The following is a 16,553-nucleotide window of genomic DNA, read 5'->3' on the forward strand; positions in this document are numbered from 1 at the left end:
CGAACTCGAAGTTTCCTCAAGTTGGGCCTATAAACATGAAAACCAACTAGGTCCTAATGTACTCTTTTTTCAGCATTTTTTCATTGGGTGACAAGATTTTGATGAGGCATTGATTTTGGGATGGTTGTACTCTTGTGTATGTTTATGACCATTCTTAAGATGTCAAGTATCGACATTGCATTACCTCACATTTTTTCTCCTTAGACTATGGATTTGTCCCATTGGAGAGATTGGAGAGAAAATGAAAAAAACCTTCAACATGTTTGGACCTAAAGTTGGGTCTACCTAACCTTGGATTGAAATTAGGCTAATAGTGGACGTAAAATTGGGCTTGAAAAATAAGTACCTAATGTAAACAAATAAAAAATAATCAATTTATATAGTTTGGTTTGGTTTTTAATCGGTCCAATTTTTTCGGTTTCAGTTCAGTATTTATCCGGTTTTTTTCGGTTTTCGTGGTCCGGTTTTTCTCTGTATAATACCATGTATGCCTCCGCCTTTTACTTCTTGTATATTGATTTTTTTTTTTTTTTTTTTTTTTTTAACAAAAGAGTTAAAACTAATTTGAATATTTCACACTGTGCACACTATAGAGAAACCAATGCAACGAAAGATAATAGGCAGATAACTCTAGTCTAGGCTGATTCTACCAAAAATATGTTACAACATAACAGTAAGTTTCTAAATCCCAACATACGACGACAATAAGATGCCTAACTGATAAACGACAGAAGTCTCTAAATTAGTGATGATCTAACTTTGGTTGTCCGTGCAATAGAGTAAACCATCGAACAAACTAATGGTTGATTTGATCTCCTAGCTTAGAGCCTCTTGCAGTAACCTGCATGCAACACCTATTGGAAAGCTTAAGCATAATTCTACCTTCCGTAGGGATGGTAACGACTACTCCCACCATAACCTGCCCTACTACCATACATGCCTCGAGGCCCACCATAAGTAGCAGCAGGACCTGAATCATAGCCATCACCAGAGCCTGAACCATCGTAACCACCATAGCCCCTAACTTCATGCCCATATGCACCTAACCCACTACCATCATATCCCCCACCAAGCCCTTCACCGTAGGAACCAAAGCGACTAGGATAGCCGAATGATGACCCCCCACGATAACCAGAAAAGGCACCTCTAAAACCACCTCCAAAATCAGTACTATCTGGATATCCACCATAATCACCAAACCTACTGCCAAAACGTCCAAGTGACCTATAAGGAGGAGGGCCATAACCACCAGGACCAAAACTACTCATGGGGTCGCCAAATGCACTGAATCTATCATTGTAAGGGTGTGCCCTAGAGTCAGTACCAAATGCAGGAACACGTGCTGGGTTTGAGGCCTTCTTTGGTTCAGCCTTCTTGATCTCAACCTGTGTACCTGCCATATCAATCCTATTTCCATTTGCGAGAGCATTATCAACATCATGATTGCTGTCAAATACAACAAATCCAAATCCTCGAGGGCGCTTAGTGACATGATCACGTATGATCTCATGCTCCACCACCTTACCAAATTGTGAAAAGAAGCTTTTGAACTCATCTTCAGTAAAGGTCGGTGGAATCCCGCCAACAAAAATTTTCTTTGTTTTGAAATCATTTCCCTGACCAGCACCTTTTGGAATGGTTCTCTTTATCTCAACCTGCTTTCCGTTGATCACATGAGTCTCTTCAATTAATTGGTCAACAACAGCAGGATCCTCATAGGTGATGAACCCGAACCCCCTAGGTCGACCAGTTTCGCGGTCTTTCATGATCACAGAGTCAATTATCTCCCCATACTTCTCAAAGTACTGAACGAAGGTATTCAAAGTGGTGTCTTTGGCTAAACCACCGATGAAGATCTTTCCGGGGCTAGCACCATCGCCGGAGAGAGGGTTATAGTTACTCTTCTTGGAAGCCATGTCCGTCGGGATTTGAGTGATCGAAGATCCTGAAATTACCAGCGAATTCTGGTTTTTTGGAGCCAACAAGGAACCAAAAAGTGAAAAAACACACTATGTGCTCATTATCTATCCCTTGTATATTGATTTGCTATCCTCTGCTTCTTTTGTTTGCCAAAATCTTGATTTCAAATAAAATGTCTTGGATTAAACTCCGTGTAAAATTAGTCAAGCCTCCTTTTCTTTTTCATGCTGTTGCAGATCAAACGGTAATCGATGTGTGCCCAAAGTTTATAATTCAGTCCGTATATCTAGTATTACGATATCTCCAGTAGCAAACCAATGCTGCAGTCTTTCATGCCTTTGGACATTTCTCTACGTTAATGTTTTTTGGCCATTTCTCTCGGTCGAAAGGCGTTAGGGCAGATCTCCAGACATGGTTGCTTGAGGAGTGGCATCAGTTTCAGGAAGCGGAGGGAGAACCCCGAATTTAAACTGCCGTATTCGAGTTTAATTGAGAGAGTCAATTGTAGGACAATCAATATGTGGAAATGAGTAGAGCTGTAGAGGTCTTGGGGTTTTACCTGACAGCTATGATCGACTAAAGTTTGGCTCCATCACTAAAGCAACGCCCATGTAATCTTTTGAAGAAAGCCTGCAGCAAACAGTTTTTATGGAGTTATTATTATTTTCGTCTTGTTCCGGATAGCCAAAACAAAAGCACTACCAGATAACATAAAAATATAAAGAAAATCGCTTTTAGAGAGGTTACAAAAGTAGCTTGGGCGCGTTTATGTAAGGGTAATGAGAATAAAAAAAACGGAATTGAATTCCGATTACGGATTACACCGGTGTTTACTAACGTGAGAGGAATCAAAAATCGTGTGGGACCCATATGAATTCCAGAATCACACTCAGGAATTTCCCGAAGTCGGATTCTCTAGTAACAGATGGTAATTGAATTCCTTGAATTTGTGTCCTCCAGGAATCAGACTTTTGTTCCTAAATTGCCCTCTCAATTCGTCTTCTGCAAATCCACCCAAATTGGGAGGTGGCAGGGGAGGTGGGAGGACATGTGAATATGGGTGGCAGTGGAAGGATATGTTAATATGTGAATCGAGACTTCTGCTCTTGATCCCTCAGTATTATGAAGGGCCGCCCGTACTTGTTGAATGCTAGCGCCATCGCTGCACCAACACCCTCTTCGCAAATCGAACCGCGATGCTTCTCGATTCACTTGTTCCCCTCACTCTCACTTCTCTTCTTCCCTCTTCGGACTAGGTCTAGGCCCTTCTCTGTTTAAAGCATCTGCTTTTATGGGAGTGCTTTGGAAGTCGGTGAAGAAAAGATGGGGATGAGAGGATGGGAGGGAGAAAAGATAAAGTTTGTAAAGATAAATTTAATTTTATATAGATAAACTTAAATTTTAATAATTATAGCATAAAAATAATTTATTTTGAACAAGGACAATTTAGTAATCAAGCTAGTTTTAATTCCGATTCCAGTGAACTAGTAAACGATATATACGGAACCAGTATCATTTGTATCTGATTCCAGTTTAGTTTAGTAAACAACTTTAACATGAACCTAATTATGTTTCCTCCTCAATTCAATTCTCCTCAATCTGATTATAGATTAGTAAACATGTACGAATCAATTGGCTTACATTCATGTTACTCAAAACAGTTTCTATGAACATGAATTTTTTGTAGAAACGGTCATGAATAGGTTGTTAATTGATAGACAAGATGGAGACAATCATGCTCATCAGGCCACGAATCCAATAGATGATTTCGTGATCATACTCATTTGCCTTATTAAGATCCCTGATTTCATGTAAATATTGATTTGTAGAATCTTTCCTTATGCAAATTGTCAAAGCCTGTAAAACCCTCTGTAAGACTGTATAAATAGAAGATACTGAGATCAATGAAGATTATCCAAAGTTTCAAACAAAAACCTTGTGCGTGTTCTTTATGTTATTCCCTTGCACTGTCTAATCTTTCATGGTATCACAGAGCCCTTGACTAATCGTCCAATTTTTTTTCTCTTCTCTCCTGTCTCCTAATGGCTGCCACTATCAAGACTCCCTCTTCCGCTGAACCTTCCATCTTCCCCAATGTTTCCCATGTCATCACTATCAAACTTGATACCACCAACTACCCTTTCTGGCTTGCTCAAATTGTACCGGTTATCAAAAGTCGTCGTCTGATGCATTTTATTGATGGTTCTTCAGAATATCCTCCCCCTTTTCTCAAGGATGCTGCTGGCCAACTTACCACCACTGTCAATCCTGATTATGAGGATTGGATTCAGAAAGATCAGTTGGTCCTTTCTTGGATCAATGGGTCTCTTGGTCTCCAGGCTCTTTCTGCCACTGCTCGCCACCAATCTGCTCGTGATGTCTGGGCTGCTTTGCAGCACCGTTATGCTTCCCACAGTCATTGTCGCATCATTCAACTTCGTACCGCCTTCTTCCAAACCAAGCGTGGCAATTCTTCCATTGTTGACTACCTGGATCGCATCAACTCTCTTGCTGACAGTCTGGCGCTCGCTGGTTCGCCCATCACTGATACTGACCTTGTTTCTGTGATCATGTCTAATGTTGGACCCAAGTTCGAAAACACCGTTGCTGCTGCCCAAGCTCGTGAAACTCCAGTGTCTTATGTTGATTTGGAAGCCCTTCTCCTCTCTTCCGAGCTTCGCCTCGCCAATCCAACTCCTGCTGTTGATCACTTTGTTCACGCTATGGCGGCTTCCCACAATCGCGATTCCTCTCGCGGGGGTGGTTGGTCATTCTCTGGTTGCAACGATGGCCGCTCCACTCGCGAGGGTGGATCCTATCGAGGCACCTCTAATGCCTCTTGGCATTCTAACCGTGGTGAACGAAATGGTGGCTTCTATCGAGGCACTCCTAATGCCTCTGGAAATTCTCATCGTGCTCAGCAAGCTGCAGGCCTTTTAGGCCTATCCCCAAATCAGCATAATGCCTCATCTTCTTCCCCCTTTGGTGAGTCCCGCATCAAGTGTCAAATTTGTGGTGGTCTTGGGCATCTTGCCATTGATTGTTTCAACCGTATGAATCTGGCGTATGAAGGGCGTATTCCATCTAAGCGTCTCACGGCTATGGTGGCTCAAGCTCCTCAATCCGACAAACCTTGGCTTCTAGATTCCGGTGCTAATTCTCACATCACCAATGACTTGGGAAAACTCACTCTTACTCGAGAATATCGTGGCAATGATTCTATTGGCGGTGTGCTTGGTGGAACAGGTTTGCCTATTAGCCACATCGGTAACTCAACCTTATCATCAAATAACCTCACTTTTAAACTGCAAGATGTCCTCCACTGTCCTAATGCTTCAACTTCCATTGTCTCTGCATATCAATTTATGAAAGATAATGGTTGCTTCATTACCTTATTTCCTGATTATTTCTTTGTCCAGGATTCGGTGACGGCGAAGATCCTTTTTTGGGGCAAGAGTAGGGATGGTGTTTTTCCAATTCACTCCTCATCCAAACCTTTTCATGGTCGTGTAGCAATGCTAGGTGTTCGTGTTGGTGGCAATATTTGGCATTCTCGTCTTGGTCATCCCTCGTCTCAAGTTTTTCAATTTTTATTTTCTAGAAATAAATTGCCTTCTTCTGACAAAATCTCTATGAATAATTTTTTTTGTCATTCATGCCCTTTGGGCAAAAGTATTAAACTTCCTTTTTCTCCATCCTTGTCTGTTACATCTTATCCTCTTGAACTCATTCATTCTGATGTGTGGAATGCTTCAAATTTATCCATTAGTGGTTATAAATATTATGTTTTATTTGTTGACAATTATTCTCGTTATTTTTGGATTTTTCCACTGCGCATAAAATCTGAAGTTTACTCCATCTTTGTTTCGTTTAAGACTATGGTTGAAAATCAATTTTCTACTAAAATTAAAATGTTTCAATCGGATGGGGGGGGTGAATATACTAGTACTCAATTTAAATTTTTTTTTACTCAACACGGGATTCATCATCGTCTTTCTTGTCCTCACCATCCCGAGCAAAATGGTTTGGCGGAGCGTAAGCATCGCCACATTGTCGACACTGGGCTCACATTGATGGCCCAAGCGTCGATGCCTCCTGCTTATTGGGCCGAGGCAATGCACACTGCGGTATACTTAATAAACCGTCTTCCTTCCAAAGTTTTAGATTATGATACTCCTTTTCACAAACTGTTTGGCAAAGAACCCGATTATACCTTTTTAAAAACATTTGGTTGTGCATGTTTTCCATACTTGCGTCCCTATAATAATAATAAGCTACGTTATCGTTCTACCAAATGTGTGTTCTTAGGGTACTCTTTGAATTATCAAGGGTATAGATGTTTAGATATTTCCACCAACCGAATTTTTTTGTCATGCCATGTTCTTTTTGATGAGTTAAATTTTCCATTTTCTGAGCTATCCTCTACTCTTGCCTCCAACAAGACATCTTCGTCCCCGGATCCCGCGCTTGAAATTATTGGACCCCTCCCCACACCCACATCCCAGCCCACGTCACTCCTTACTCAACCCATTCCCCAGATGCCAATCTCTTCCCAAGCGGTGCACCTCCCCACCATCCAACCCGTGCAATCCAACATCATACATCCTACCCCACCCCTCCCTATTCCCCCCGCCTCGATGCCCACCTCATCCACTACCGCTCAACCTGCACCTTTTGTTCCCTCATCGCCTACCGTCCCGCAACAACCTACACCTGCCCCCTTACACGTTTATCACCGTAAACATTCTCGCCCTCCAGCCTCTGCACCTATTTTGCCAACTTCTTCAACACACCCACATGTCCCCGCCACGTCTTCGGTAAGAGAAATGAATGCTCATTCTATGGTGACTCGGAGTAAATCTGCTGGTCTTAAGTCACATTCCAAATATGCTCATTATGCGAATGCTTCTGTATCTCCTAATGTTCTCTTTGAGCCTACTTGTTTCAGCCAAGCCAATACATTTCCTGAGTGGCGTCAAGCAATGGCAGATGAATTCAATGCTCTTCAACGAGCTGGCACTTGGGTTCTTGTTCCCCGTACTAGTTCCATGAACATTTTGCCAAATAAATGGGTCTTCCGTATCAAGAGGAACTCTGATGGCTCCATCCAACGATTCAAAGCCCGCCTTGTTGCAAATGGGTTCCATCAACAACCTGGACTCGACTACGGCGAAACTTTTAGCCCCGTGGTCAACCATTCCACCATTCGTCTCATCCTTGCTCTTTCTGTTCAGTTTCGATGGCCTGTTCGTCAGCTTGATGTTCACAATGCATTTCTCCATGGTTTTTTATCTGAAGACGTCTATATGCGCCAGCCCAGTGGTTTCGTGGATTCTCAATTCCCTGATCATGTTTGTAAACTTCAGCGGTCTCTCTATGGTCTTAAACAAGCCCCTCGGGCATGGTTTCAATGTTTCTCTTCTCACTTGGAGGATTTGGGTTTCACTCCTTCCCAGGCCGACACATCTCTTTTCATTTATCTTCTTGGATCCATACTCATTTATTTGCTTATCTATGTCGATGATATTTTGATCATAGGAAATGACATGTCTCACATTACGCAGTTGATTGCCGACTTAGGCCGTCGATTCTCTATGAAGGACTTAGGCCCCGCTCATTATTTTCTTGGCATGGAGATTGTTCGAACCTCATATGGCTTATCTCTTTCTCAACATAAATATGTGCAGGATCTTCTATCACGTACGAAAATGGCAGCAGCTAAACCTGTTCATACCCCCGCTGTCAGCGGTCAAAGACTCAGCCTTCAAGATGGCGACCCTCTTCCAGATCCCATGGAATACAGAAGTGTTGTCGGTGCTTTCCAATATCTCACTCTCACCCGTCCTGACATTGCGTTTGCAGTCAATCAAGTCTGCCAATTTATGCATCAACCTACCTCTCACCATTGGTTAGCTGTCAAACGTATCCTACGCTATCTAGTTGGTACTCCTTCTCACGGTCTTACATACAAACCTAGCTCCATTCTTCTCACTGCCTATTTTGATGCCGACTATGCCGGTGATCCTGATGATCGACGATCCACTGGTGGATATTGCATTTATATTGGTTCTAACCTTGTCTCTTGGAGTTCTAAGAAACAGGGTGGTGTTTCTCGTTCTAGTACTGAAGCGAAGTACCGCCAACTTGCCTACACTGCCGCTGCGATCTCCTGGTTTCGTAAACTTTTTCATGATCTTCGACTTCCCCTGTACTGTCCAAAAGTCCTTTGTGATAACATTAGCGCAATATCTTTAGCCTCCAATCCTGTATTTCATGCCCGCACTCGTCATGTTGAGGTAGATTATCACTATGTTCGTGAAAAGGTTGTTCGTAACGAGCTACAAGTTCTTTATCTTTCGACACATGATCAGATTGCTGACATCTTCACCAAAGGTCTGTCTGTTACTCGCTTTCGCTATCTTTTGTCCAAGCTTCCAGTGCTCTTTCGCCCTGTCAGCTTGCGGGGGTGTGATAGACAAGATGGAGACAATCATGCTCATCAGGCCACGAAATCATCTGTCCAATAGATGATTTCGTGATCATACTCATTTGCCTTATTAAGATCCCTGATTTCATGTAAATATTGATTTGTAGAATCTTTCCTTATGCAAATTGTCAAAGCCTGTAAAACCCTCTGTAAGACTGTATAAATAGAAGATACTGAGATCAATGAAGATTATCCAAAGTTTCAAACAAAAACCTTGTGCGTGTTCTTTATGTTATTCCCTTGCACTGTCTAATCTTTCATTAATGTCTATTCCGACGGTCGAGTATTACTCAAAAGAGTTACTAACCTGAGTGGGAAGCTTACAAGTATTCAGACATATACCGATGCATTTGCTTTCTTCTAAGTACTTGCATTTCTGTACAAACACCTGCATCAATGGTGAACCCTCCCATTCATTATGTTTATCGCGACCATGAACCTGACCTTAAAAATAAAAATGTAAACGAAGAACGGCGAACTGAACTCGCTCACCCCACTACTCCAGTCCATGAGGTCCCCGTCTGGTAAGTCGACAGAATTTACTGTGTAAGGACCCATGAGCCATTGACAAGTAATTGCAGTTACCCTTGCAACCATGATGGGCCATGGCAGCTACTTTTCCACCTTGTAAAGGTGCTATCAGCAACCTATAAAGGTCTAGCAGCAACGGTGGAAACAAGGATCTCAATATTCTTACCTGCCAATTGAGCACTAAGCACATACATAACACTCACTTATGGGCATCATCTACCCAATTAACAAACACACATGGTACCCAATTAACAAACACACATGGCTCCTTACATCTAAGTGGGCGAATCGCAATGGACATATCAACTATGCGAATCACCCATAGTACAACACGTGACTAATAATTACAGGTGACAATGTTAGCATCGACATCAAAATATCCTCAATTTGTATAGTATTCCCTCTTTATAAACAAGTCACAGTTTGACATTTCTACATAATTGTTTCTATTTTTTATACAAGTTATATCAAACGGGGCTTTGGTGCTTCGAGTTCAATTTGATCTAATATTTGTATTGCATTGCTTAATGGTTCATAGATTTCAAGAAAGTAAGTAGTAATATGTTCTGTTGTTGATTCGGTTGCTTGTGCAGATAATGGAATGGATGGATTTTAGGAAAATGGAGTACTCGAAATCAGACTATGCAATACGCGTGGATATTACAGCCAAAGTCAAAGGGATAGAAGCTGCTGAGGATTATGTCAGTGGCCTACCGGAATCTTCAAAGGACCTATTCACTTACAGTGCACTTATGCGCTGGTACTGCAAGGAACTGATGGAAGAAAAGGCACTGGCGCTTTTTGCGACGATGGATGAGTTGGGATGTGCTTCGTCTACTTTTATCTTTAACAGTCTCATGTCTCTGCATATGAGAAAGCAGAACTCAGAGAAAGTGGATCCTTTAGTGCAAGAAATGAAGAAGAGAAACATCCCTCTGGACAAACGTACTTATAAAACATGGATGCAGAGCTACGCCGCCTTAGAAGATTTTGAAGCACTAGGAAGAGTCCTGGACGAAATGAAAACACAAGACGGAAAAAAAGGCAGTTGGTCAGCCTATAGTAACCTGGCTGATATCTATGTAAAGGCGGAGCTTTTTGACAAGGCAGATGAAGTCCTTAAGACGGTAGAGAAACTGGTGAAACCCCTGAAGCGGCGTAAGCATTACTATTTTTTAATTAGCCTCTATGCCTGCACTTCTAATCTAAGTGGAGTCAAAAAGGTATGGAAAACACTCAGGAAATCTTTCCCCACAAAAAACAATGAAAGCTATCTTGTAATGCTTCAGGCCCTTTGTAAGCTAAATGACATTGAGGGATTGAAAGAAATGTTTGAGGAATGGGATGGGAGTCCATTTGCTCCAAATATGATATGAGTTTGGCAAATGTTGCTATACGCGGGTACCTCAGTCAGGGCATGCACGAAGAAGCAGAATTGATCTTGTCAAATGCCTGTAAGAAGACTAAAGGTAAAGGGTCTTTCCTCGAGGCTCGGGAAATGCTCATGGTTCACGCCTTGAACACCCGTAAGGTGGATTTGGCTGATAGCCATTTGGGAGCTGCTGTTTCAGAAAGCAAGGATGGCGAATGGCATCCATCCCCAGATACCAGAATTGCATTTCTCAAGTATTTTGAGGACGAGAAAGATGTTGATGGTGCTGAGAAATTTTGCAAGATTCTGAAGCGTCTAGGTTGTCTCAGTTGCAATGAGTATTGTTTGTTGCTTAAGACTTACATAGCTGCTGGAAAATCGGATCCTGCGATGCGTCAGAGATTAAAGGAAGAGCATATTGAAATCAGCCCCGAGCTTGAGCTTGAGAATTTACTTGAAAAGGTTTCCGAGTGAATTGATTGCTTAGAGCAGCCCCCTAGAACTTCCAACACATTTTTCGGTTCTTGAACTTGTATAAAGGGAATCTTTAGCGTTGGATCTTTCGAGCTTTCAGTATTTTCAGATTGATGCAATCGGTATTGTATCAACACGTAAGTATGCAGGCATAGATTTTTCTGTTTATGGCAACGATCACAAGAATATCGCCAACTACCGCTACTTTGAAATCAAGAAACCGCAAACTAAGGTTAAGTGTTTGTAAAGATGAAAGGTTATATGTATTATGTGACTAATGACTGTGATGTTGCCGAGACACGAAAAACATGAAGCTTCCTATAACTATTTGGTTTAGTAAAAAGTAAATTTAGAACAACATTGTTTTGTTGTGCTACGCAAGCCAACCACATATTCTGCGGCTGCTCACAAGAATTCGACATCTTCTTCCTGATGCTCCAGAACAATGGTGGCAAGAGCAAGTCTATAAGCTGAAGATCTCAAATTCCTGACTAGAACATATATTTCCTTTCGTCTTTGCTTAGCTGGCACCGAATCCCATTGTTCCTCTCTGAGACGAGCGAGTACAACTGCCTCGCAAAAAGCTTCTGCTACTGGCTTCTTGCTGCACATAAAATAAAATGCAACTTAGCATGCGGCAAATTATGAATGCATAGCAAATAGAAAGAAAAGATGGTGGTTGTAAAGTGGCAGGATGCTGTGAACTAACCTCCCTCTAACAAAACCAGTGGTGACGAAGCCTATTGGCGAACGATGAGTTTCTCTAAGAACAGCGTCCTCTGGTATTTGGACTTCCCACTTACCATAAGATTGCTCTGCGAAGTATGATGCCACAGCAGACTGAGGCATCTGAAGTCCTCCATCGAAACTATCTGACCTGCAAGACACACATGAAGCTTATTTTTCAAAGTTATTGATCTGCATCACGAAAATTGCTCTGAAATACGTACAAACATCTTTCAAAAATAACCACAAACTTTCAAGTCACTCCCAAGATTAATATTTTCAATGGTTACATTAAATTTCATAAAAATTTCAGCAAAGCAAGTTCTGAATAATGAGGCGTAATGTAAATAGATCACATTATCTCTCAAACAAGCCTTCATCCTGGTCCAGGCACATTAGAGCAGACACATTAAATAAAATCATTAATCATTACGACAACAAGTCTACTAGTAAATAAAAGTCGACTTAATTTCAAATCATAATTAAGTCCAAAGAAAATATGACTACCTGGTCCACAGTGAGATGTCCGTCAGTCGAGGCGCACAAATTACTGCTCCCTCTTCAAGAAAACCTTCCTTGTAAGCATGGAGCAATACTCTAACATAACATAATTTACGATTGTACTTAAATCTAGCAAGCTGATCTTGGCCCGGTTCAAGCTTTATTTCACCCCTCATAGACTTCGTAAAACTTGTCTCCTTATCAGCCACATAAGGATACATACGCAAATGACAGCCTTGAATTTCATTCAAGAAATTTGTCAGTGAAAATTTCGTCCGTGCTACAAAACCATCAAATGAATCTCCATGACAGCCAGCTAATGTAGCATCAGAGTTTCCACACTCTGAATTAGATGATGAATCGCTTCTGACACCATGTTGTTGCCAAAAACTTTCAGCATCTCCAACTGCAACAGATTCTTCTTTTAAAGCAACTCGGATACTATTCCATGGGGATAAAATGGGAACCTTCAAAGGTCTTATGGCTGGAGGACGCAGTTCATCTTTAAGATTAGAGGCAGCAGCTTCGGTTTCCTTGAGGCATAAATATGCATTGCAATCAGGAAAATCTGAAGGAAAATATGGCAACCCCACCTAGAAAATAAAAGGGACTTAGATGCAACGTTCCATAACCTTATATTAAATATTATACCTAATAAGTTTGAATGCTTACTTCACTTGAAATCCAGCGCTTCTCTCTCAAACCCAATGCATGAGCCCCCTTAGAGACAAGAGAAATCCAAAATGCCTTGACCCAGCTTAAGGGGAGTATAACAGACCATCTGTAAGGCAATAAGAGATAGACTTCTAAGGTAACTTTACAAATATGAAAGTCAATTGAACAGATGATAAAGTTTGTGATGCAATTTTAAGGCGAGTCAGAAAAGAACAGATTGTCACATTCTGCTGTTCATGAAATTCAGAATTTCGAAGATCACGTTAACAATTATTGCACGAAGAGTCAGTGGGGTAAAAAAGACAGAGAACTCTATAATATATCTTATGAGAAACAAAATATATTAACATTTTATAAACAGTACGAACATACATCTCAGAAGAAATGGTGTCCACTGAACCCACATATAAGCATTAATACAAGAACATCAAATATGCAGCAATTAACTTAATCCACATAACCCTTAATAGAAGAATAAACCAGGAAAAAAAGGAGTTTACCCAACATGCAAGCCTCTTCCGTTACTATTCTTCAAAAGCATAATCGGGCAAGACCATGAGCCCTGTGACGTGGAGGAAGTATTTAGTGCCCCTGAACTTGAATCATCGAGGCAGAAGAAATTCCTCTTCTGGTCATGTCTTTCATTGCAAAGAACAGCCTCTTCCACTGGAGGGCTTACTCCACTGCTAACATCCCACAAATTGTTTGCTCTGATCTTGCCACTACCTGCAGGTTTGTCTGAAAATTGTCCACAGATAATATGCTCGTTGTCTTCAGTTCCTAGTACATCACCTAGTATACTAGCTGAACCTAAATCTTCAGCATCTGCAGTGTTTCCCTTCTCTGTTAATGTGCGAGGATCCTTGACATTAAGGGACAAAATTGCATGAGAAGGAATTTCCTCCTCGTTTTTAAGATGAATTGTAGATCGGGAATCCACATCTGCCTCGGCAGCTGAATGTCTCATCAACTTCCAAGAAGTATCTCTAGTCCTATTCAGCCAGACAACAAAATTAGCCATCTTTAACCTAATTACTTGGTTAAGTCAATGAAATCCTCTCCGTAACTCACCTGGTAGCAGGGATTAATGTCCTTTGAAGGAGTTGAAATGCTTTTGATCCCACTAATTCTAATTTTGCAAGTTGACCCTCAAGTGAGGAACAATTAATCACGATGCCCCTGCCCTCCATCTAAGATAATAAAGCATTATATGAATAACAGTAAATAATCTACCGAGAACATGTAGTATCATCTAACAGTAATGAGTTCTTTATTCTGACATCTACCAAGTCTAGACTAGAGGCGAACTTTGACACATCAGCACAGCACAAAAACCACTTGAGAGTAGCATTTGAAAAAAATGTTGGCTTATCAGAGAATCAAGTACAAAGCATAGAAGTAGACGAGTTTCAGTATTCCCCTAAATCATCATTCACTCAAAGAATTAAATACCAAACCAGGACTGTTGCATTCTATCTTAAGATCTATAAATCATCATTTCCTTCCTTCCGACGTGAAGTCAGATGAGATTAAGCCTCTATACACTAGCTATTGATGTATGTGTGAACAAAAAGAAAGAATGGGTACCTCTTTTTGGCAAGCTAATTTCATAGTGTCATAAGCTTCAGTGAGAGCAGAAGCATGTATCCACACCCAAAGCTGGCGATCAGTAGAAGAGTGCTTTGTACCCTCTAGCCCATTAAATTCATCGCCTTCACAGTCAGCTGCATTATTATCTCTATTTGGTTGGCCAGAAGGCCGCCACATACAGTTCACAGGAGCAATTGGTTTTGAAAGAGGTGCTCCCAAATGATGAAGCTGCGAAAAATGGGTCATCAAGTCAATACCTCAAGTCATCCACATTCACAAAGAAAAGTGCAATAGGACAACTTACCATAGCATTATCATATATGACACCAGAAATAACAGAATGGGAAACAGTTTCAGAACGAGTTGACGGAGGAGACACCATTACCATGCCTAACACTGATAGTAACGAATCCTGGATGCATATGAAGTAGGGTGTAACATCATAATTTAGTAGCAGAAAATAACATATTGCAACAGTTTTCCTTTTGAAGAAAAATAAATTAAAAGGTATACAATTTCATAGGAATAAATTCATAAGATAGAAAGTAAATGCCTGCCTCCGGCCCCTCCAATTGGATAGCTACATGATAGCTTGCATCATGAACAAGCACTCCATCCCTGAACCACTTCAAGACAGCTCTGGAACCCCTTCCTCTACATTTTATTGTTTTTTTTTTTTTTTTGATAAAATAGATATACAAGCGAATTAGTTATTTATCAAGAAATAGAACAAATAATAAGCGGAAAGTAAGGAATAGTACTGGTAAATTAATAATGCGTTTTACCTGCCCTGCAAACCCAAGGGAAGGTAGTAACCCCAAAGCTTTGTCATTGTGAACCGCTTCGCATGCCAAACATGTGTTCTAAGCCTCTTTGTACCATCCCCTGATGTGCAGAAACCCTTTTCAAGGTTCATTTTAAGCTCAGCTCTCCGACGAATGCGACGAGGAACATTCTTCTTGTCATATTTCCCTGGAGGCAATGTCAAAGCATTACTCTGATCAAGTTTTCGCTTCTTTCTACATCTTTTTTTGGCGGCTTGATTGTCGTAAGCAGTGGTTCTTCTTCTCTTGCTTCTCCGAGACCGGAAATCATTGTTCAATCTGTTAGATACAATTGAATGGAGTGTCTCAAGCTCTGAACCCCGTGATTCTGCAAACTTTTGGACATTGATTTTTCGAGGCGGAGCTGATGAAACCTGTTGCCGTCTGAAACCATCGGTAGCCATTAGACACAATTAAACCCCTCAGATGAAGAACGATATTATACCAGTCCGCCACACAAAATTATAATCGCCTCTTCACTCTTCGGACATCATCGGTCTCTATTCGCAGTACTAGTCTATTACTCTGAAATGTCCAAAAACAATTTGTAAGATTCTTCAAAGCTTAGCAATCGCAACTGTGGTTCCGATTCCAATTAAATATAAAGTTGGAAACAATAGAAGACATGAGATACGAAATTCAATCTAACTAACATCAATGATACAACAACTTCAACTTAACTTTCAAAAACCAATATGTAAAGACACAAAGCTAAATGAGCAACTGCAGTATCCGATAAATATATAAAGATTGAAACAAAGAAAACTATAAGATAGAAATTCTGAATGCAATGTGAGCAACAAAATCAATTACTTGGCACTGCCACTGAGGGAATTTAACATAAGAAACTCCTCACATCAATCACCAGTTGCGTTTCGTGTATCCAAACTCATCAGATATGCTCACAAGTTCATACTAACAATTATTTTAAAAACAGAAACATAAGAAAAATAAAAACAAGGATGCAGTGGAGACTCACCCGAAAACTCTGTGAGGTTGCGAGATTATCGGAGCTGAATGGCTTCGGATTTGTGTTTCAGGTGACGTCACAAAATTATATATCAGCCAACGAGAGCGAGCAGCAAAAGTAAAGTTAATTAATTTCAATGAAAATATTGAGAAATAAAGAATAAAACTTTACAATCTGCAAGTAGAGAGAGAGTACCTGACGACCTGACTACTGGGAGAAGAAGAACGGGTGAGAGAGAGGGAGAGGAGAGAGAGAGATTTTGCAGCAGAAGACCTGACGACCTGACTACTGGGAGAAGAAGAACAGGTGAGAGAGAGAGGGAGAGGAGAGGGAGAGATTTTGCAGCGGAAGAGTGGAGAAAGAAAGGAGGGAAAAGAGGTACCCGATCAAGCGGCTGCCTATTTGATACCTGGAGCAATTTAATTGACCGTTGGATCAATCTCAACGGCTGAAACTAAACACTTTCTGTATCCAAGTAAAAGA

At 40.9% G+C, this 16,553-nt stretch overlaps 2 protein-coding genes and 2 pseudogenes across 7 annotated transcripts; 1 reads left to right on the forward strand and 3 right to left on the reverse strand.

The window, feature by feature from the left end:
* Positions 1 to 553: 553 nt before the first annotated feature.
* Positions 554 to 2,013, reverse strand: LOC126612552 (heterogeneous nuclear ribonucleoprotein 1-like). Its single transcript, XM_050281004.1, has one exon. It carries the CDS (start codon positions 1,914 to 1,916, stop codon positions 879 to 881), a length of 1,038 nt encoding a protein of 345 aa, XP_050136961.1. The 5' UTR covers positions 1,917 to 2,013; the 3' UTR covers positions 554 to 878.
* Positions 2,014 to 2,082: 69 nt separating this feature from the next.
* Positions 2,083 to 9,304, reverse strand: LOC126611984 (beta-carotene isomerase D27, chloroplastic-like; annotated as a pseudogene).
* Positions 9,305 to 9,425: 121 nt separating this feature from the next.
* LOC126612551 (pentatricopeptide repeat-containing protein At1g02370, mitochondrial-like) lies at positions 9,426 to 10,945 on the forward strand (annotated as a pseudogene).
* A 79-nt stretch (positions 10,946 to 11,024) lies between these two features.
* LOC126612550 (ribonucleases P/MRP protein subunit POP1) lies at positions 11,025 to 16,413 on the reverse strand. Of its 6 annotated transcripts, none has more exons than XM_050281001.1 (12): positions 16,266 to 16,413; positions 16,080 to 16,121; positions 15,062 to 15,625; positions 14,834 to 14,930; positions 14,581 to 14,688; positions 14,274 to 14,504; positions 13,758 to 13,876; positions 13,187 to 13,678; positions 12,684 to 12,792; positions 12,018 to 12,544; positions 11,494 to 11,661; positions 11,025 to 11,388 (listed from the first exon to the last, which is right to left on the reverse strand). In XM_050281001.1, the coding sequence occupies exons 3-12, from the start codon at positions 15,502 to 15,504 to the stop codon at positions 11,190 to 11,192; spliced, it is 2,493 nt and encodes an 830-aa protein (XP_050136958.1). In that variant the 5' UTR covers positions 15,505 to 15,625; positions 16,080 to 16,121; positions 16,266 to 16,413; the 3' UTR covers positions 11,025 to 11,189. The 6 variants fall into 6 exon arrangements, with proteins under 6 accessions (XP_050136958.1, XP_050136955.1, XP_050136957.1 ...); XM_050280998.1 differs by having other exon boundaries at positions 12,018 to 12,604; XM_050281000.1 differs by having other exon boundaries at positions 12,018 to 12,604; positions 16,344 to 16,407.
* Between the last annotated feature and the right edge of the window lie 140 nt (positions 16,414 to 16,553).

This window comes from Malus sylvestris, chromosome 17 (genome assembly GCF_916048215.2).
Source record: "Malus sylvestris chromosome 17, drMalSylv7.2, whole genome shotgun sequence".
NCBI lineage: Eukaryota > Viridiplantae > Streptophyta > Magnoliopsida > Rosales > Rosaceae > Malus > Malus sylvestris.